Raw genomic sequence first — 21,509 nt, forward strand, 5'->3', positions numbered from 1 at the left:
CGGGGGCTGAGAAAAAGGGGGGGTCCCAAAACGCGTTTTCCCCATGCATTTTTCCATAGGACCTTTAGTCCGAGCTACAGCCCGAACGGCTGAACAGAATTACTTGAAATTTGGCAGAGAGGTAGCCCTCAGGTCAGGGATGTGCCTTTTGAAGGTCTCGTGTAAATCTGTTCAGTATTTCCTGAGAAAATAGGATTTAAATCAATATATATATCTATAGACGCGCTCCGAGCGCGTACCGTAATCTTACCGTACGCGCACGCCGCCGTGCGCGAGCGCGATTCCGATTGGTTGTTAGATCTTAGTAAACATTCGAATCGGTGGAAACCAGGAAGTGTCGGCCGCCATTTTGTCTCTCGCTCTGAGGGGGTGAAAAACAAAGGTGGAGAACGTGAAAAGGGGGCAGGGTGGACAGTTCCTGACCCCCTAGCCTTTGTCAGGGGGTCCCAGAAGGACCCCCAAGGGCAAAAATTAATTGTAATTTTTTTTTAAAAAATCGCGGAATGCGCGTAGCGTACGCGCACAGCGTAAACGGAAAAATTCCGCGAACTTCGCGTAACGATTCCGCGACTACGCGTACCGTGCGCGCACGGCAAACATTTTTTTTCAAAAAGGAGACATTAAAAAAAAAAAAAAAATTGTGAGGTAAGGTTGGCTCTTAAAAGAGCCGTTGTGTTAATACAGGGATAGAGGAAAGAAAGAATGGGAATATTATGAACGTCTACAAACGTGCTGGTCTATCTTATTGTTAATAAGGGAAACACTGGTCTCCACAGAAACAATAAGACCACAACACGTTGTACACCTCATTGAAACCCTCCGAAATCAAGGGTTAATGCCCAGTGGAGCTGAAGAAGGTGATGCTCCCACCTCAGAGGAAGGGCTCAGCTGAGCTGCCGATGATGTACTCGGCTGAGCTTCTGAGGTTGGGCTCCGGTGACTTACTGAAGAGTTTTCTTCAGTATGTCGAGAAAAGGTCCTGGGATGTTTATCCCTAATGTGTCTCATCATAGAGTGATTTCCAAAGGAATACTTCTTCCTTGTATTTCCTCTAGATAAAACGCGGTCGCCAGTAGATAGTTATAGTTAGGACCGTGTTTCCATAGGAAATCTCAAAATTCTATTTTGAATAACTTTGGCACCGGTTGACGAATCCTCGCGAAATTTTCAAAACTAATGGGGCGCTACACTCCGCTCCTACCCTGAAAGTCTCGGGGTGATTCGTCAAGCGGGGGCTGAGAAAAAAGGGGGGTCCCAAAACGCGTTTTCCCCATGCATTTTTCCATAGGACCTTTAGACACAGCTACAGCCCGAACGGCTGAACACAATTACTTGTAATTTGGCAGAGAGGTAGTCCGCAGGTCAAGGATGTGCCTTTTGTAGGTCTGGTGTAAATCTGTTCAGTAGTTCCTGAGAAAATAGCATTTAAATCAATATATATATCTGTAAGCGCGCTCCGTGCGCTTACGGTAAGCTTACCGTATGCGTACGGTGCCGTGCGCGAGCTCAATTCTAATTGGTGGTTACATGACTGTAAACATTCGAATCGGTCGAAATCAGGAAGTGTCGGCCGCCATTTTCTGTCTCTCGCACTGAGAAACAAAGGTGGGGAACGTGAAAAGGGGGCAACGAAGAGAGTTGCAGACCCCCTAGTGTTTGTCAGGGGGTCCAAGACGGACCCAAAAGTACGAAAAATACATTTAATAATTTTTTTTAAAAATCGCGCCGTGCGCGTACGGTAAGCTTACCGTACGCGCACGGGAAAAAAAAATAAAAAAAATAAATAAAGAAGTAACAATCACATTTATTAAATAAATTAAAGGACCCACAAGGGAGAAAAAAACAAATGTTACTGTGTAAAAAAAGGCGAGGCGCGCACGGCATGGACTGCGTAACGTGGGCGCTCAGTGCGCGAAGCGCACCGTGCGCCCACAGCGCGTGCACGGTGCGCGAAGCGGACCGCGCGCGCAGGGTGTGCGCACAGTGAAAAACCAGAAAAAAAATAAATAAATAAATACATAACTTAGCATTTAAAAAACCGTACAAATTCACTGAAAAAACCATAGGTTTCACACATGTTATAGTTAGGAATTATCATTTACAAAACCTTGCAAATTCACTTAAAAAACCATAGGTTTCACACATGTTATAGTTAGCTGTACATTTCACTCGTAAAAAACCAATGAAATTCCACGTTATAGTTAGATCAGGTAACTATAACTTGCGCGACCGCAATCCACAATGTGTAATTTCAGATGTCATCATTGATGTCATGAGTGATGTCACTGACCATGTCATGAGTGATGTAATATGTGACGTCATCAGCAGTTTATTGTGGGCGCGCAAGTTATAGTTACCTGATCTAACTATAACGTGGAATTTCATTGGTTTTTTACGAGTGAAATGTACAGCTAACTATAACATGTGTGAAACCTATGGTTTTTTAAGTGAATATATATATATGTAATGTATATGTAATGTAACATTAATATTATTTTTCAGTTGCCAGTAGGTAATTATAGTTAGGATCAAGTTTCCATAGGAAAAGCATTTTTTGACTTGCCCATAACTTTGGCGTTGTTTGACCAATCCTAATGAAATTCTCCCCAAAAAGTCTCAAGGTAGGTTCTGTATGTCATGGGAAGTTTGGGGGTGATCCATGCATTGGGTACTGAGAAATAGGGGTGTGAATTATGAGTGCATTTGTAATGTTACTTCCCATAGGAGCCTGTTTTCGAGCCTAAAGTCTGAACCGCTGAATGGAATTACACCAAATTTGACAGAAAGGTTGATGTTGGTCCACAGATTGTGCTTTTCATTATTTGGTGCAACTCTGTTCAGTACTTTTTGAGAAATTAAAACTGAACTATATGGTGATATCTCTGGCTGCAGATATTTTGTGGCGATTTCCCGATGGTCACGGGTATTTTGCAACGACTCCAAAGTATATCTTGAATGCGTGTGCCAGTGGGAATACTCTCAATTGGTTGGACACAACTTGAACAGAAAGTTGTGGCTGCTATTTTATCGATCTGGGACGGGTCCCGGGGCTGAAACTTTGTTTCAAAGCTAACATAAGAGGTCAGGATGGAGATACTCTGACCACATGTTTGTGAAATGGGGGTGTTAGTGACAGAAGTTATGTGTCCAAAACTGATTTTTTTAATTGCCTGTGATATTCGCGACAATGAGCCCCCATGTACCATTGCGGGGATGCCGCGACTATTGAGATGTCTTCTCGAAGATTGGTGGAAATATAAAATAAAAGTATCTATATCTCTATACACACCCTTGCTGGTCACAGTCACAGACTCATGTACCTACTCACATATTTCACTCAGACACTCATACACCCACTCACATACCCACTCAGATACTAAGCTCCCACTCACAGACTCACTCAGAGACCCATGTGTGTACTTAAATAAGCATTCATTGGCTCATGCACCAACTCACAGGTGCACTGAGACTCAATCGCCCACTCACATACATAGTCAAAGACTAATACACCCAGTCACTGACCCACTTAGAGACTCATGCACCAGTCATAGACCCACTCAGGCTTTCATGCACCAACTCACAGATGCACTGAGATACTTATGCTTCCACTCACACACCCACTGTCAGATATACCCACTCAGACAGTTGTGCACCCACTCATAGATCCACTCACAGAATCATGTCCTCATTCACAAACCCACTCACACACTCATTTACATACCCATTCAGAATCAATTATATAGTTATACATTTTGAATGTGGTGGTTGCTATTGAATTCCTGCTTCTGTTTGCATTTCCGCAAAGTCTTCACGGTGATCACGGGTACCAACATCCTAGCAATTCCTGGCGTCACTGCGAAAATGGAAAATAGGTTTTAGGGATGGTTTTTATAGAAACTCACTAGAAAAACATGAGTTAGGACTGTACAGTAATAAACCCCTAGTGCCCAAAACACTATAATATGTGTGCATGTATGTGTTTTACACTTTATGGAAAAGGTGTGATTGTTGCAGTTAACGACGTCGTCGCAATACACTGAATTACTGTTAAAACTGAAATTAGGTTTTAAAGATGGTTTTTAAAGAAACTTAGGGAGTCATTACGATGGTGGTTTCGCCGCCATCATGTGGCATTTCTTTCACCCGCAAAATTACAATGGCGGGCGGTGAGCTTGTGGATGCAAAGTATTTCTGCCATGGGTCTGCCACAGGCAATCGTTACGATTGCCTGGCATTTTGCGATGCAGCGCGCGCTACGAAATTCGTTTTATTTATTTAATTGGTTACTTACCAACAATTATCCATATTCCGGTTTTTAGAACCCCCCACCCTGCCCCTCCACCGCCCCGCCTTACCGCCCCACGGAACTCCCTCCACGGGCCGCGGCTGCCAATAGACATAGCTGTGGCCAACAATCCACACTCTAAGCATTTTGAAGTGAAGGAGCAACAGCAGTCAGGAGAAGCCTGGATCTGAATGAGGTAGTTTTCCAAATGCAAAGCAGTTAAAAGGGAGGTTTTTTTTTAGTGCTTTTTTGGAAGTGCTGGCACCCTCCACTCCCAGGGACAAAACACCCGAATGAAGATCACTACAGACCAATTTGGTGAATAGACAATTGCCAAAGTGATCACAGTAGTCAACTGATTATCATCTCGGACATGTGGCTTTCCACATAGACGTTACTGTGATTGGAGCCTGGTTGGGACTAGGTACTAGGAACCACGAAGTGGTGAGGACGGGGTTTATTTATATATGATTGAGATGGTACAAAATGCACTTTTTTTATTTTTACATATTTATGTTATTTTTTTGCACTTCTTGAAAATAAAGAAAGATGAACTGAAGGGCCCAAAATTGAGCAGTTTACTGGTCAAACAATGAATTCGGGATTAGAATCCAGTTCTTCAGATTCCAAGATCAGGAATTTTGTCAAAGTGAAGATAAATCAACTCTGGCTCGGCTCCGTCTTTCATTTAGAAGATGCGCCCATGTTAAAACATGATTTCTGTTTCTGGAGGATCCTGCAGTTTGAGTTAGTCCCTGGTGTATTAGGCAGTCTGTTGCTATTTCGTATATAATAACCCGGGTGCTCTTTGATATCATGCAGTACCATAAACAAAGCCATTCATCCCATTTCCCGAAAATTAACGGGTTTCCCGACTTGGATCTGTTTGCCCTTGAACGAAGAGTACTGTGTGCCTTTTACAAACGCCTATTAACCGGTCTTTGAAGGCTTGCATGTTGTTGCTAGTTCTTTCAATTGTGCCGGTACCCGGCAGTCAGCCCACTGCGGCAGGATCCGCTAGTGTCAGCTGTACTACAGACAGAACCAAACCACCTTTGTTTGTGCCCAGGCCCAGGGCACTTCTATCCTTCTGTGTGTACTGGCGCCAGTGCAATTCATGCACAGGTCAGCTAAGAGAGACGGCTGCTAGAGTATAGCTTTGAGCGTGCAAGAAGGTGACAACGTGTGCACCTGGACGCGGTCCTCTACTTACTTTGAGGATCTGGTAGGGGATCAGTCTCAGGGGGTCTAGTTCGCAAGACAACGGCAGCTGGAAGTGGTGGTGGAAGGGGGGAAAGGGTTGTGGAAGGGTTGTGCAACATGACCCTGGTCTTAAAGCAGCGGCTCCAAGACACGGACAGTGAGGAAGATGTGCTTATTCAAGCCAAGTCACGGGAAGTTGCTCGCGAAACTACAAGATGGAGTCAAAGAATTTTAGAGGGGACTTGAATATGCAGAAATCTTTAAATGGACGCCATTGTACTGTGAGAAATTCAATTGTGCCAACACAACATTCTGCATGGGGTTTAATGACAACAAGAGTGACGGATTTCAGTGGGCAACGTTCAAATGTGTTTACTCTACACGAAGATGTGGAGGGCCCGATAAAAACAAGCAACGTGGAGCGCAACCGGAAGTCCATGTTCAGGGTTTACCTTGCGGGAGTGGACAGCGGCAGGCGTGATAATTGCAAACAGATGGCGCCACTGCTCACTCCTGCAAGGTAAATGCTGTACATGCTCGAGTACTCATTGGAAACAGTGCAGTACATGCACGAGTTTCAAAGAAAGTACAGAGTGATTCCAAGAGGTCACTCCTATGCAGCGCTTGCACGCTGCGTAGGCGAGACCTCAAAAGGGCTGTTTCTGGACCAAGAGCTAGCTTACTGCCAGATTTGTGTAATATGGTTAAACGGTTGCTGCTGTACTTGTATCTAAAACCTCTATGAGAATTAACATGTAAAACACACTTTTTTGACCCCCCCTTTTTCTCTGCCCCCGCTTGACAGATCACCCTGAAACTTTCCATGCACAATAGGCACAGCAGTACACCTTTCTGGGAAAATTTCATGAAGATTTGTCAAACTGCACCACAGTTATAGGTGTATATATATATATATTTTTATTTCAGCCGTTCACTGACACTTCCCTTCTCCTGGGAGCAAACGGAGACAAACCCAAACTTCGTGCATTGATTTTTAGTTTATTTGCCCATTCACCACAACCGCCATGACACGTTTCGGCCTCACTCAGCCTTGATCACATGACGCGCTCTAGGAGTTACGCAATCTCTTTTAAAGTGCAAGGTGCCACACTAGTGCAAAACATGAAGAGATAGACATAGAAGAAATTCTTTTACAAATGTCCTTGAAAAGGACTGTGCAAATTCAGCAAAAAAAGTTATTAAATTAAAAACGTTCTAAAGGAATAATGTTATAGTATATCAATGCACACACTATAACCAATTTGCATATATAAAACACATCAAAGGTTATATTAGTATAAGTAATTGATGATGCTAAAACATATTTTAAAAAACCTTAATGTTTCTATTTCAAATTGGTTAATACTATAGTGTAAAAGAACCAATGATCATGTCTGTGAAATACAAGAATATTTTTTGTTTAAGCGTTATCCACATTGATGAAACATTTTCCAAATGCTGATCACAAAGGTTTAACCTGGCCCAATTAATTTGCATTGGTGCTTAGTGCTTTAATACAACTAACGTGTGTTACCTGGGACGACCCCTGTACCTTGATCTCTTATTAACTCAATTTAAACACTGTATGGGTTTTTTAACCAAATCCAATTGCAGATTACAGTATCATCATTAGTGCTTTTTTAGACAGCAGGCTAGAAACTTCGATGGGAATTTCATCAGGATAGTTCAAGGAAATATATGTGTGTTAGAGATATAAGGACTGGTCATCAGATGAGGAGAAGTTGTAATATTAATACAGTTATATATTTAATACAACCACGTGTGGAAGTCCTCACTGGAATTGTGTCAGTTGGGGGTCTTGGTATCCAGTTCTATAATGTACTGAGTTTCCAAGCGTCTTAGTTTTGCTTCTCTATTGCCCCCTCTTCTCAACATTGGGATAGAGTTGATCAAGTAATATAATAGATGGTCTAAATTACTGGCATGCATCTCCTTAAAGTGGCGTGCAATCGGGTATGTGTTGTCTTTGTTGGTGATTGCTCTCATGTGCTGCAGTATACACTTATGGGCTTGTAGTTTTGTATTGCCCACATACTGCAGCCCAGAAGAGCAAACCAACACATAGTCACATATTCAGTATGGCATGTAAGAAATATTGTGATTTTTTTGGGAACTTCAGAGAAATTGAGTTTTATACATTGTTTTATTAGTCCCATATTTGCATGCCCTACATGTTTGGCATTTTACAAATCCCTTTCGTGTACTGAGCCAGATTGTGGTTTTGATCAATTCTGGGCTGCTTTTTATCAGGTAGTCCCTCATGGATTTCGATTTGCGAAATGCAATACTTGGATTTTTTGGTAACAATTTTCCAATAATAGGGTCACTTTTGGCCACTTGCCAATTTTTGCTGATTATTTTACGCAAGGTGTTCTGCTCTTTACTAAAAGTTAGGAGAAGTCTAGTCTCACTGTCAATCTTCTGAATAGAACTGGGCTCTCGCGGAGCCTTCTTCACTAGCAGTTCTTTTCTATTGATTTTGTTAGCTTTATCAATAGCTATGTTTAAAGTGTTTTCCTTATATCCTCGCTCCAGAAATCTTGATTTGCTCATTTTTTGTGCTTTCACAAGATCTTCTTTTCGACTGCATGCGCGGCCTATCCTCAACTTTTCTCCATAGGGTATGCTATGGATGAGATGACGTGGATGGTGGCTGGACGCATGCAGTGTGCTGTTTCCTGCAGTTGGTTTTCGGTGAAGTCTGGTCTCTATTTTATGATTTTTGATATATACCTCCACGTCTAGGAAACATACATTGGTGCTACTGATATTGGAAGTAATATGTAGATTGACGTTGTTCTGATTAATGCTATTTACAAAGTTCTGTGCTGACTCTTTTGTGCCTTGCCATATTACGAATAAGTCGTCTATATAGCGTAGCCACATCCTTACATGATTGTCTATGTCTGCCTTATGATTTCTATTAAGCACCATTTCCTCCCACCAACCCATGTGGAGGCAGGAGTAGCTAGGGGAGAAACAAGCTTCCATAGCTACTCCTCTTATTTGTTGAAAAACCTGATTGGCAAACATGAAGTAGTTATTGTTTAGACAATGTAAAATTATCGCACTGAGCATTTTATTGTGATGCGCTAGATGTAATGGTCTAGAATTTAAATAAAACTCAATAGCCCTCATTCCGTCCTGATGGTGAATGCTTGTATAGAGCGACGTTACATCCAGGCACATAACTAAATAGCTTGGGTCCTATACAAATTCATTCAATTGTCTCAAAAAATCACTTGAATCCTGTGCAAAGGAAAGTAATGTTTTTACATAGTCTTGGAGAAAAAAGTCTATATACTTTGATGTATTCTCCAACAAAATATGTATATATATATATATGACCAAGGGCGGACGCCCGAAACGCGTCAGATTTGGTGAACTTGCCTTTTTAAATAAACTTGCCGAAAGAAGACTGGGACTTGCGTGGTTTTTCCTCGTTGCTGCCTGCCTGGTGGCTCTGTGGTGAAAGACTTCTGTTTGCGCATATATATATATATATATATATATATATATATATATATATATATATATATATATATATATATATATATATATATAGATAGATAGATAGATAGATAGATAGATAGATAGATAGATAGATAGATATATATAGATAGATAGATATATATAGATATATATATATATATATATATATATATATATATATATATATATATATATATATATATATATATCCTACTGGTGGTCGCCAGTAGGTAGTTATAGGTAGGACCTAGTTTCCATAGGAAAAGCATTTTTTTTCCCCAATAACTTTGGTGCCGGTTGACGAATCTTCGCAAAATTTTCAAAACTTATGGCCCGCTCTGGTCAGCTCCTATCAGCTCCTATCTTAAAAGTTTCGGGGTGAATCGGCAAGTGGGAGCCGAGAAAAAAGGGGGGTCCCAAAACGTGTTTTCTCCATGTTAATTCCCATAGGAAACTTTAGACACGGCTACAGCCCGAACTGCTGAACGGAATTACACCAAATATGGCAAAAAGGTAGTCCTTGGTTCAGAAAGAGACCTTTTTGTTCAATGGTGTAAATCCATTCAGTAGTTCCTGAGAAATTAAAAAAATAGAGGTTGGAAATCAATGTCCCGTAGGAAACTTTAGACACGGTTACAGCTTGAACTGCTGAATGGAATTACACCAGATTTGGCAAAAAGGTGGCCCTTGGTTCAGAAAGAGACTTTTTTTTAAATGGTGTAAATCCATTCAGTAGTTGCTGAGAAAATAAAAAAATAAAAGTTTCGATATTTAGAGGCGCGGTGGATTGGCGCACCCTCCCGACCACGAGCTTTATTCTAATTGGCAGTCAACACTCTAAACCAGGAAGTGTTGGCAGCCATCTTGTGCCTCGGTAACCGAGGCACAAGAAAAGAGAAAAAGAAACGCAAAAAACAAGGAAAAGGGGGCAGGGTAGAAACACCCTGACCCCCTAGGCCTGCTCAGGGGGTCCCACAAGGACCCCCAGGGCAGGGCCCAAAAAAGCATTTTTTTTTTAAATCAGCCGAATTCGCGCTGTGTGCGCGAATCCAGCCAAAAAAATACATAAAAAAAGAAGCGCGGGCTCCCGCGCTTTATTTAATTAAGCCCCCGGGTGGGCCAGGTCCCGGGGGCATGCTGAAATAAAATTGCGGGAGCCCAGGGGGATGCCCGTAGCCCCGGGGACCGCCACCCCCAGGGGCTTTGATAAAATATTTGCGGGGGCACATGGCCCCCCGCAGCCCCGGGGACCGCCAACCCCCGGGGCTTGTTTTTTTTAATGTTTGGGGGGACTTTCAAGGCCCCCCCAAGCCCCGGGGACCGCCATCCCCGGGGCTTTCATTAATTATTTGCAGGGGGCACATTGCCCCCCCGCAGCCCCGGGGACCGCCACCCCTGGGGCTTCTTTTAAAAAAAATATATACCTGTGTAGGGGGGCTCGAGGTCCGCCACACGCCCCGGGGACCGCCACCTTACCGGGGCACTATAATGCAAATTTGAGGGTCCGTTACGGATCCCCCAGCCCTGGGGACCACCACTTCCCCGGGGCTGTGCATTGGTTTGGAGGGGGGCTGCACGGCCCCCCTCCTGGAGCCCTTCATGGCCCTGGGGACCGCCACCCCCCAGGGCCGGTTCCTGCAGTGTCCCGGGGTGTCCATCCACGGGACACTGCTATTTGCTATGGCAGGGCGGGAGCCTCGCGGCTCCTGCCCTCCCATAGCAAACTGTGGTTTGGATTTTGGAAGAGAGAGCAGGAAACCTGCTCTCTCTTCCAAAATTCAAACCAGATTACTTTTCCACACGGGGAGCTACATGTTAGCAGCTCCCCATGTGGAAAAGCAATGCCGGCTCGCGCAGGAGGCGGGGAGCCGGCAGAGACTGTGGGAGCATTGGGGCTCAGGTCCCCGGGGCCAGAAGTGGTCCAGGAAGGGGGCCACGCGGCCCCCTCCCACATAATAAATGTTTTTTGTTTTTTTTAAAACACGCAAAGGCCGGCCCCGGGGCATGGGGTCCCCGGGGCCATAAATGGCCTGAGGAGGGGGGCCACCCAGCCCCCCTTCAAATGCATTTTTTTTTTAAACGCTGGGCATGCCCCGGGGGATGGGGTCCCCGGGGCTGAATATGGCCTCGGGATGGCCCCCTTCCATTTTTTTAAAAAAATAGGGGTCAGGCCCTGGGGGATGGGGTCCCCAGGGCCCATAAAATTGGAAAGGAAGGGGAGTCACACAACCCCCCTTCTTAAAAATAAAAAAAATAAAAAAAGACGCGATCATGCCAGAGGCCCCGCCCCCTCCCAGCAACACTCTACAAACGCGATTCAAGGGGACTTTATCCCCCCAACTTAAAACGCACCACGGGGTACATTTGCACAGTGGTGAAGGGAGGGGGCAGGGCCTGAGGAGACATGTGTGCGAACACGCCCTGTGGCGAGTTTTAAGTTGGGGAATTAATTCCCCTTCAATCCTGAGGGCCCCTGGGAGCCAACTTGCCCACCAGGTACCTCCAGTAAGCGCCACAGGCCTGCTTTGCTGAGAGGTGGTCCAGGCCATGCCCCTTTTTACACCTCTCTGCAACGCAGCTCTGTGGCGCTTACTGGAGGTACCTCGTGGGCTAGTTGGACCCCAGGGACCCTCAGGATTCAAGGGGACTTCATCCCCCAACTTAAAACGTGCCACGGGGCGCGTTTGCACAGTGGTGAAGGGAGGGACCAGCAGATGCATCAGTACTGACAGAAGTTATGTATAGAAATTGGTTGTGACTGGGCACTCTCACAGATGCTCGCTCCTTTTATGTTATCACGTTGACAGAGCAGATGTTTTGGGTGGCACTATGTAAGGTGGGTAATTGTATGTGCAATGCAGTCTTACTCTAAATGTATTATTCGAATGTATTGCTCCTTTTCAGAAGGGCCACATATCAAAAAATATGATAAATCTCTCTTGAAAGTTAAACGCAAATTAAAAGCCCTTAACCCCATCACAGTCCTGAGCACCCATAAATCCCCAAAATATTCACATGGAGTGTTGTCTAAAAAGGAACCCCCACATTCTACTTGTGAGTGGTTCTATCTTTCAGTGGGACACAGTCCCGCCCCAAAACTGAATCCTCTGTTTAATTTTTTTAGCCAAGAGAGTCCACCATAAAGCAGTGGCGTGACGGAACTTGAGCGGGCCCCCTGCAAGGTACATGGAAGGCCCCGCCTCCCCCCGCCCCAATCAGGAGCTTTCAGGCCAGTGGCCCGCCGTCCATGCACAGTGACGGAGGGGACCCGCTGGAGCTCGGGGGCAAATGTTATGCCACTGCCATGAAGGTAGATGACAGTAGAGCACAGTACAGCACAGTCAGCGCAGCAACAATGCAAATGGCCCTGCTGCAATCTAGGAATATGGGAACCCCAGTTTGGAAGCAAGAGATACATCGGGGGTGCACTGGGCCCCTCTGCCCCTCTGCACCGATCGGACAGCCATTCACACCCAATGTCATCATCACCAGCATGTGTTGGCTTGATTTCATCAAAGGCTTGGGTGCATTCGGGTGTTAACAATCCATTAAAGCAAAGTCCTTCTACCCAGGGCTGTTTTTTAGGGTGCAGTTTTATATAGAGCGAACTCGACCCGAAGGTTTTGGAGCGCTTTACTTGAGCACCTGTTACTTTACACGAGGACACATTCATTGTTGGTGGGCGCAGGGAGACTACGTGATTTTCCCAGAATCACAGGACGTTGAGTCAACGCCGAGGCTAGAACCTGTTCCCCAGCTCCAAAGTCGGCAGCTCCGGCCCTTATGGGATTGAAGTGCAGGTACTAACTGCCCCTGCGTGCAGCTTTGCTATGATAGTGCCCTTGTCGGAGAGAAATGTAGCGACCTTGCTGATGGTAGTGAATAGACTGAGGCGGGGGGGTGGGGCGGGGGGCTTCTGTGTTTACAGGTCTGTTTCTGTCTGCTCAGTGAATGGCCTCTAAACATAGATATTTTCGGACCTCCCACAGCTCACCTAAGTCACCCATAGTTTACTTGTGTCACGCCGCGGTGATGAGGATGGTGTTGGTGTGTCAGCAAGGGTGAGAGGGTGAAGGCTAAAGGGCTGTTTAAAATATCCTCTACGGTATGAATCAAAATGCTTTCATCTGAAAGAAACGAGAGCGCAGAGACACCGAGGTTGGAGAAAGGTGAGACGTTTGCTGCTGTTTGCATAACGTGAATACATACAGCTCAGTGAGTGCGCCCCTCTGAATAGTGACGCACTGGGCCTGAGCCCAGCTCGCCCATGACAAAAGCCGGTGCAGTCTGGATGCCTGTGTACCAATGAGAAGTGCCGGTACTCTCCCGTCGAACGTTTTGCAGCAGTACGAAAAGGTGCTGGTACCTCTGCCCCCTTTCAAATTAAAGAAAGGCAGGTACTGAGTACCTGAGAGCACCTACCCATTCAAAACACCGTTCCTACCATTTCAGAATGTGTTTTTCTGGGTAGCTAGGATAAAACATAGTAAAATGAAACAATTTCCTGTAGAGGACTTATTATAAAAAAATATATATAAATGTTCCTTGCAGAGACGTCTCAAATACTGTGTACCGGTTAAGGGATTTTCAGGCATTTGGCTCGTGTTAGCACTAGTGCGAACATCCTGGCAGACTGCCTCAGACTCAGTGGGCGCCCGCCCCCCTCCTCAGACTGCCTCAGTGCCCCCCCCCCCCCCCTTCACTCAGGGGAGGGCTTGGGGAGGGGCAGGGGCACGTGCTAGCCTGCGGAGTTTCCCAGCAAAGCATCCAGGGTTTTCTATCTACAGGAGGAATGGGCGTCACCTATCTGCCACTAATAAAAGGCGTAGGAGGACTCAGTGGGGAACATTGGAAAAAGAAAGCAGGCTCCGAGAGACAAGCGGCTATCAGGAAGGCAGCAAGCACACCGCGCGCTCTCTGCACCATTCACGCCGCGTGCCTCGCACATCCATCTCCTCAGCAAGTCAAGTCACCATGAACAGCCGCCTGGCGATCCTGGCGCTGCTGGCCGCGGCTGCAGCCCTCTCACAAGGTAAGCGAGCCCCCGAATCGAACTTTACATGCCATATAAACATAAAGACAACCCAGCCGTTCCTCCATACCAGTTCCACAGCTGCCCATGTGCCGGCAACTGGATTGAGTTGAAAACATTTGTATCCCGTCTGCTGGCGTTTGCAACGTGTGCCCGGCAACCAATAGTTATGAGCCCGGATCCTGACAAAAATGCTGTCAGGCTTCGGAAACAAACTAGTTATATCCTTAGCCCTTTAATAATATTCAAGAGCCAAAAGGCAACTGAACTTGTGTCGTTTGCTGGTTATTTTTTTGTTGCAAATTTATTGTGTATTATCAGCACGGAGGTGGGTTGTTGTAGCTGCTCGTGAAGCATAACGTGTTTTCGTTGAATAACCGCTCAAGTGTCCGTGCTTGCTAGTTATGCACACTTCGTGCACATCCGCACAAATTGGAAATGCGCTCTAAGTGCTGGAAAAAAATGCGTATGTGCATATTGTGCTCAACTGCAAACCAAAAGGCAGCTGTGCATGGCACCGCCGTAACCAATAATAACACAATTAATAGCAGCTATTGTGCACCGCACAAGACAACTCAAAGAGAGCTGTTGTGACACGCCAATGCTAGCTCGGATTAGGTTATCTGGTGCAAATTGCAGATTTCTCCCCGGTTTCGTTGCAGGTATATGTAGTTTTCATTTTAAGACTCGTAATTTCTATCTGTGGGGTCCAATGGGTATTTGTGTTTAACTGTTCTTCTGCTGGGCATTTATACCCATTGTCCAAAAGTCCTCATATCGCAGCTGAAACCTGGATAAACAATTTGTAACTAGTCAAATGGAATTTCGAGCAGCCCTTGTACAGCGCGCATAGGGGTCAATTAGATGCCTGCCAGTGAGACATCACGTTCATGCCTAAAACAATCACGAACCGTCGTTAAACGCTGGAATTATTTCATTTAAATAATTTATGTTGGGGTATTTGGACTTGCCACAAAAGAACAGCCCTTACTGGACGTGCTGCACTTACTCCCGTGAAGTTGGCGTCCAAGTGTTTAAAAAGATGCCGGTTTTTATAACACGTTCTGTGTACGTCTCTTGTTCTCACTGATATCATACAGATTCTGCACAAAATGTTAGCGAAATGTACAGCAGATGCATTTTCCATCATTTTGCGCATTATATGCAGAAACATTTTGTGAGTGGCGTAACGGTTTTGTAGAAACGCACAATTTATTGTTGGCCTGCATACAACGGACGTCTTAAAAGATCACCGTGTAGCAATTTGTACGTTGAGCATTACTGTTCAAGTACAGTTTCCATGTTGTGTATGTTTCCATCAGACTTCCAGTGATTTCAGAGATCTCAAATCCACGTTTATGATCAGGGCTAGCAACCATTGCGAAACATGAAATTAAATAAACCTAGTAATGTATCAAAATTACACAGGAATAATCGAGTATTCCCTGGAATGGCCCGTGTGTGTGTGTATCTTTAAAGACACGTTGGCGTGGAGTCATGCCTGTGTCTGCATCCCTCTGAAGGTATGTCGTGGTGTTTGTGTATGTGCATATCCCTTTAAAGGCCTGTGGGGGGCTACAGAGCTCTATGAATGCCTGTATGTTTATGTGTGTGCCTGTATTAATGTGTGTGTGTGTGTGTGTGTGCGCATGTGTGAATGTGTGTACACACACTTTTTAAGGCCTGTGGGTTTATTTCTGTGTCTGTATATCATTTAATCTAGAACATCAATAGGGCAACCCACTATTCCCCAAGGAACTGGGTATAATCAATAACATAACACAAGTGATCCTTGAGGAATCATTCACCTGAAACTTATTGTTTGAGAATCGTCACAGGAGTGAACAAAATATTCAAAACTCAAAAGGTTTCTTATCTGTAGAAATTTATTTTATATATTCGAATCAATCATTTTTGTCACAAAAAACTTTATCAATACAACATAAAGAAACATACATTCATCACATCATGTATGGCAACAAATTAACTACTGACTCAATTTATATCACATGAACAGTAGTGATGAACACCTTTTGTTAAGCAGTATGGATAGTCCATAAAATCGACCATACATTGAAATTAAATCACAATTTGTAATAATTTCATTGTGCATCAACACATAACAGTATACACAAAAAGGTGTGGTGGCGTCGACGTTTCGGTTATTTATTATTTATTAGTATTTATTATATATCATTTAAGGCCTGTGTCTATGGGGTCGTGCATTGCATTGCTTCAAAGGCTAGTGTGTATGTGTGTGTGTGTGTGTGTGTGTGTGTGTGTGGATTTAGAGCTCTGTGGGCATATGTGTGAGTGTGTATGTATGTCTAGGGGTGGATGTGAGTCTATCTTGTTAAAAACCTGGCGGTGGGTGGATCCTTTTGAATGGCTATGCCTGCATGCCAATGTGGGCACATGACTTTGAAGCCTGTGTGTATCTTACAGTGTGTGCCTCCCTCTTCACACAGGGGCCACTATCAACAGGGCCGAGCTGCGCTGCCAGTGCATCAACACCGAGTCCAAGCCCTTCTCTAGCAAACAGATCGCCAACATTGAGCTCATCCCACAGGGACCACACTGCATGAAGATGGAAGTCATGTGAGTACCTGCCTGTACCACTCTGGACAATGCCTGCTTGGAGTAGAAACCGAGCTCTGATGCATGTTCTGACTGCTCCTTGTTGCTTCCCAACAGTGCCACTCTTAAGGATGGAATCTTGATCTGTTTGGACCTCCAAGCCAAGTGGGTGAAGAAGATCATACACTCCATTATGCACAGGTGTGTGCCACTGTCATTCCATTGACGTACGTTTTGTATGTCCTGCTGCTATGGATTTAGGTTAAATAGCATAGTGGCATGGTAGTGTCTCAGTAGTCATCGATAAGTAGGAAGCTTTAGTCATAATTCATGTTTACCACACTTTGCGTGATCCTGGCAAATTGTGTGAATTCCCTATGGCTCGTTTCAATCATCTATCAAAAATGTGAATGTGTGGAAGCATGCCAATTCTAGTCTTGAAGGTTATATTTTTGTTTATTTTATTTTTTTAAATCCTCGACATGTTCATAGTTATTTCCTCAACACTAAAACTCCAACCAAGCTTGGAGATATCTACTAATATTGGCCAGCGCAGCTGATTTATCAAACTGAATGGGTTATGGGAGGGTTAGACACATGCAACAGCGAATCAACATTAAATGCAATTGTATGCTGGAATGGGAGCCATTGCCAAGTTTCTGGAAGGTGGGATCTAAAGTCTTTGCAGCCGGGTGAAAATGTATGCAAAGACGCTATGCAGAAATCTTAGCAATAGTGTAGGGTAGGAAGGATAGGGAGGAGGCCAAACTCCTCGTACCCATGGGCCCTACTTTGAAGATAATGTGTTCTCTGTTATCCACACTAGCGCAAGGGCCTGAGTCGTACATACACGTACAGCCCAACTTTGCTTGCTAGCTATGGTTGGGGATATATAAAGATAATGCGTACACAGTACACCTCTGCCTCGGACTCCAGCCACCCCAAAACACACAACCCTCTACCAAGACCAGCGGAAGCAGTCAAAATCAGTACATTTATTTCATGAAGGGTTAGACAGAGACAGAACAATGGCCCTGAGAATGCCATGGAAAAGCTAAAGAATATAGCTCCTGCATGCCAAAAGGAGGTAGGGTAAGGCGCTGACTTTATGGGGCTGGTTGTCCTTTGCTGGTCTCAGTTTCTGTGTTTTGACAAAATCAATATTTTCCCACAAAATCATATCCTTTACATTGGTCTAAATCTTTGCCCTGCTGAGGTGACATTGTTCACCTAACACCCACTATGTTAAAGATGGACTATTACTTCTGGAATACTTTGTAAGTTCCAGAAAAGTAAGGCATTTGCTTCAAATCTAGTCGTAAAACCTCCATGAGCAAATCCCGTAGGTTTAGAAGACGTCATTTTGTTTGGCTCCTTGTGGTGGACTCGTTCATGTCTAAAAGGGGAATGTAGAAAACTCTGATAGAAACATCAATGCTGCTTTAATACTTTCTCAGTAAATATCTTTATTTCGGCCTTAAAAGCAATAAGAAAGCAAGATAAATATATAGACACAGATGATATGAAAACAAATCAAAGTACAAAACATATAAAAGCGAGAAAAAATATCCTACTAAAAATCTTACAATAAAAGCAGAATAAAATATGTTCTCTCTTTTATATGTTTTGTATTTGTGTTTTTATATAATCTGTATCTATATATTTAGGATGTAATACTTTCTACACAATATTGCTGGTGTTTTTATTTTTTTTAAATTCCTTTATGGATGTGCAAGGGACACATTTGAAATAGGGGCAAGCAAGGCTAAGACTGTGCCGTGTGACCTTGATGTGTGAACAGAAACTAAATTCAATGCTCTTATCCTTTCAGGTCGTCCAACCCCAAGTGAGAAATTGGAGGAAGCCCGTGGCGTTAAGACACCGGACTCACAATTTACAGTTGACGAGACTGTGAACCAAAGATGTTCTTGAGACCTTGTGGAACAAGGGTTTGCAGTTGGAGCCAGACAGGCAGATTGCGGTTGCACTCGGCTCAGCTCATGTGTGTGCATTGATAATATAGCACGATAGCCCAGTGCCAAGGGCTATAATGGTTGTTAAAGGCCTTGAACCTGAGTTATAGTCATGAGTCCCAGGATATTTTTTATAAATGTATTTCAATGGTGACGCTTTAATGTTGTGTTGACATTGCAGAGTTTCACTAGTTCAGTGCACGGCTGGGCTCATAATCACTTCGTGAAGTATCCAATGTACTTTAATGGCAGAATATTTGCAACAGCTCAGAGCTTGAATCTTGCCACTCCGGACACACAAAGCCATGTTGAGGATTCTCTACTCTTAGCACCTACAAAGCCTTCTGAATATAGACAATTCAAGGCACTTGCATTCTTTGTAGTATTCCGGAGCACTGTGATTCAGTACAACACAATTATATATTCAAGGCAGACAATTTTTTGAACAATATTTGTACATTTTGATTTTCTGATGTTTATATCAGCTTAAATACGTACATATTTATTCCCAAGTTACTAGAATGGTAATGTTCTTAGTAGCGTATGACATATATTATGTCTATTTTGTATGGCATACTGTCATAGCCCTATCTTACAAAGCTAATGTGTCTATTCGGCTAGTGCCAAGTGTATTTTGGTCTGAAAACTATAATAAACAAACCGATTTCTTATTAAATCATTGACCTTGTCTGTTAAATGCCAATGAGTTAAGTGTGTACAATCAGTTTCTTGTTTGGGACCTTGAGCTTATATGAACCCTAGCTTTGTGTGTGTGTGACACAATCTACTTAAGAAGATGGAGACAATTTTGTGACTTCTTGCGACCGCAGTACTCCTGTTCGTCTAAATATTAATGTTCATCATTTAATTGTGGCTGTAAAAGAGATGGGTTCTCCCCCCTCCCCCCCCGCCCTCACCCCTGTTACACAGGAATGTTGAAGGACTGCACTAGGCATTTGTGACCCGGAAGTGATCCCGACTTGTGGCATGCTGCCAATGTCCCCAACCACACTGCCTGCGTCAACTAATGCAGGGGTGCATAACCTAGGGCCAGGAGGGCGACTGCGTACCAGATTTTCATAATATCCAAATAAGGTGCATATGAATAAAATGCCCGACTCAAACCATTATTTATTTGCATGTTTACATTTAGTGTAAAAAAATCAAATATCCTTTGTCGCGAATGTAAACACTACTTTTGGATTTGACAGTAGATCGCTTTACACTTGTAAAATAATATACTTGCAGGAGGATATATATGGGAGTAGAAGTATTTGCAGGGTCCAGGGTAGACTGGTGTACATGTTCCAGGCTGAAATGGCCTTAAATATTTGTTTACACATTGTGGGTATCTACAAAAATCCATGTGACCTATTCTAACCTTCAAAAAAGGTTGAAGCTTTCCATATCCAGGGTGCAGAGGGGAACGCTCTTAAAATTGATGGCAGTGAAGTGCGAGAAAACAGATAAAACAAAATGCCATTGCACAAATGCAGCGGCATTTCCCCATCTGTAGTTGTGTACTATGCACTGGCGCGCATGCAGAATGGCTTCTGAATAGACACACAGTTAAATCCTGTGACCATCACAGGCAATTTATCAAACATTTTTCCCATCTTCATGTGGCATTGAAGTATTTGCGAACAGCAACCAACACTACATGTGCCGACAGCACAGTGCGTAGGCTACCAAAATGAGTGCCATTTGCCATACCAAAGATTTGTTTGAAAATAAACACAAAAAGTGTTTTGCACTCAGATTTAGTTGCATGTTGTTGGTTTTCAGGCGTAAACTGAAAAGGTCATCCAGTAGCCCAGTGATGTAATGCATTGTTCACAGTACTAGCACCGGGATTACACATGTACAAAAACAAAAAGTCAGAACTCAGAAGTTTGTTCCAGTCTCATTGACCTGCAACCCCCAAATTCATTCACACCACCGTTTCTAATGCCAGCCCCCCATTCAACCAACCACTCACAGTACCAGTCAGTCATGTTCAGCCTCCGTCCTGTACTGTTATTCATACTTATCTCACATTCTCTGAGTCTGGGGAAATCGCTTCATCTATACATGCTTAAAAAGCACGTCCAATGTCATTTGGTTCTCATGTAAAGCTTCTAATGCCCAAAAAACACATCCGATGTCATTTGGTTCTCATGTAAAGCTTCTAATGCCCAAAAACCATGTCCAATGTAAGTTGAATCTCATGTAAAGCATCTAATGCCGCTGGGCCAAGTTTGCGCTTTATTTAAAAAAAAAAAAACTGCATAGTTGTACCACCGGTGAGAGATCCAGTTTCTTATAGGGCACTATCCCCAGCGAGGACATGAATGCAAGTATAATAGGATGCAAGACATGCTTTTAGAGGGTATGTTCATCCCAATAATGTGATTAGAGCGTGGGAAGAGATAGAAGGGCATGGTATGTACTGATTGACTTGAGGACAGTGGGGTCAGGGGAACCTATGTTTGACAGTGATAATGAAAAACTGAAAATGTTCTTGTTTGGGGTACCAACACCATGCTCTCCCCTCGGCAATTTTGATCCCACTCTGTAGCATTGTATTTGCTCCGATCATGTCCATTTAGCACCCACCCTAATTCCCCACACTCTGAAGCCAGCAGCCGGTGCAATTAAACGTTGGCGAGCTGAATACTAAGGCTGGTAATCCTCAATCCACTACTAGACACTCCCTGCCCCTTTTTCTCGCTCTTGTAGGTTCCTGTTTCTCCTTTTATGACGGGTTTGCTTTCTCTTCCTTCTTCTTTACGATCTGTATGTTTTTACCGTTCTTGCACTCTATGAACATTTGATGCGGTAAATAAGTGCAAGTCTCCACAAATAAGTGCTGGTCCCCCCCACGGCAACCACTGGCTCAAATTAAGCTCTGCTTGTCTTTCATTTTCTTGGCTCTCCTGAAGGGAAA

At 43.9% G+C, this 21,509-nt stretch overlaps 1 protein-coding gene across 1 annotated transcript; it reads left to right on the top strand.

The window, feature by feature from the left end:
- Positions 1-13,832: 13,832 nt before the first annotated feature.
- LOC146866419 (interleukin-8-like) lies at positions 13,833-19,259 on the top strand. Its single transcript, XM_085636485.1, has 4 exons — positions 13,833-14,033; positions 16,502-16,631; positions 16,728-16,811; positions 18,442-19,259. Exons 1-4 carry the CDS (start codon positions 13,976-13,978, stop codon positions 18,458-18,460), a joined length of 291 nt encoding a protein of 96 aa, XP_085492611.1. The 5' UTR covers positions 13,833-13,975; the 3' UTR covers positions 18,461-19,259.
- Positions 19,260-21,509: the final 2,250 nt, after the last annotated feature.

The sequence above is a fragment of the Triturus cristatus genome, chromosome 2_1, assembly GCF_964204655.1.
Source record: "Triturus cristatus chromosome 2_1, aTriCri1.1, whole genome shotgun sequence".
Lineage (NCBI taxonomy): Eukaryota > Metazoa > Chordata > Amphibia > Caudata > Salamandridae > Triturus > Triturus cristatus.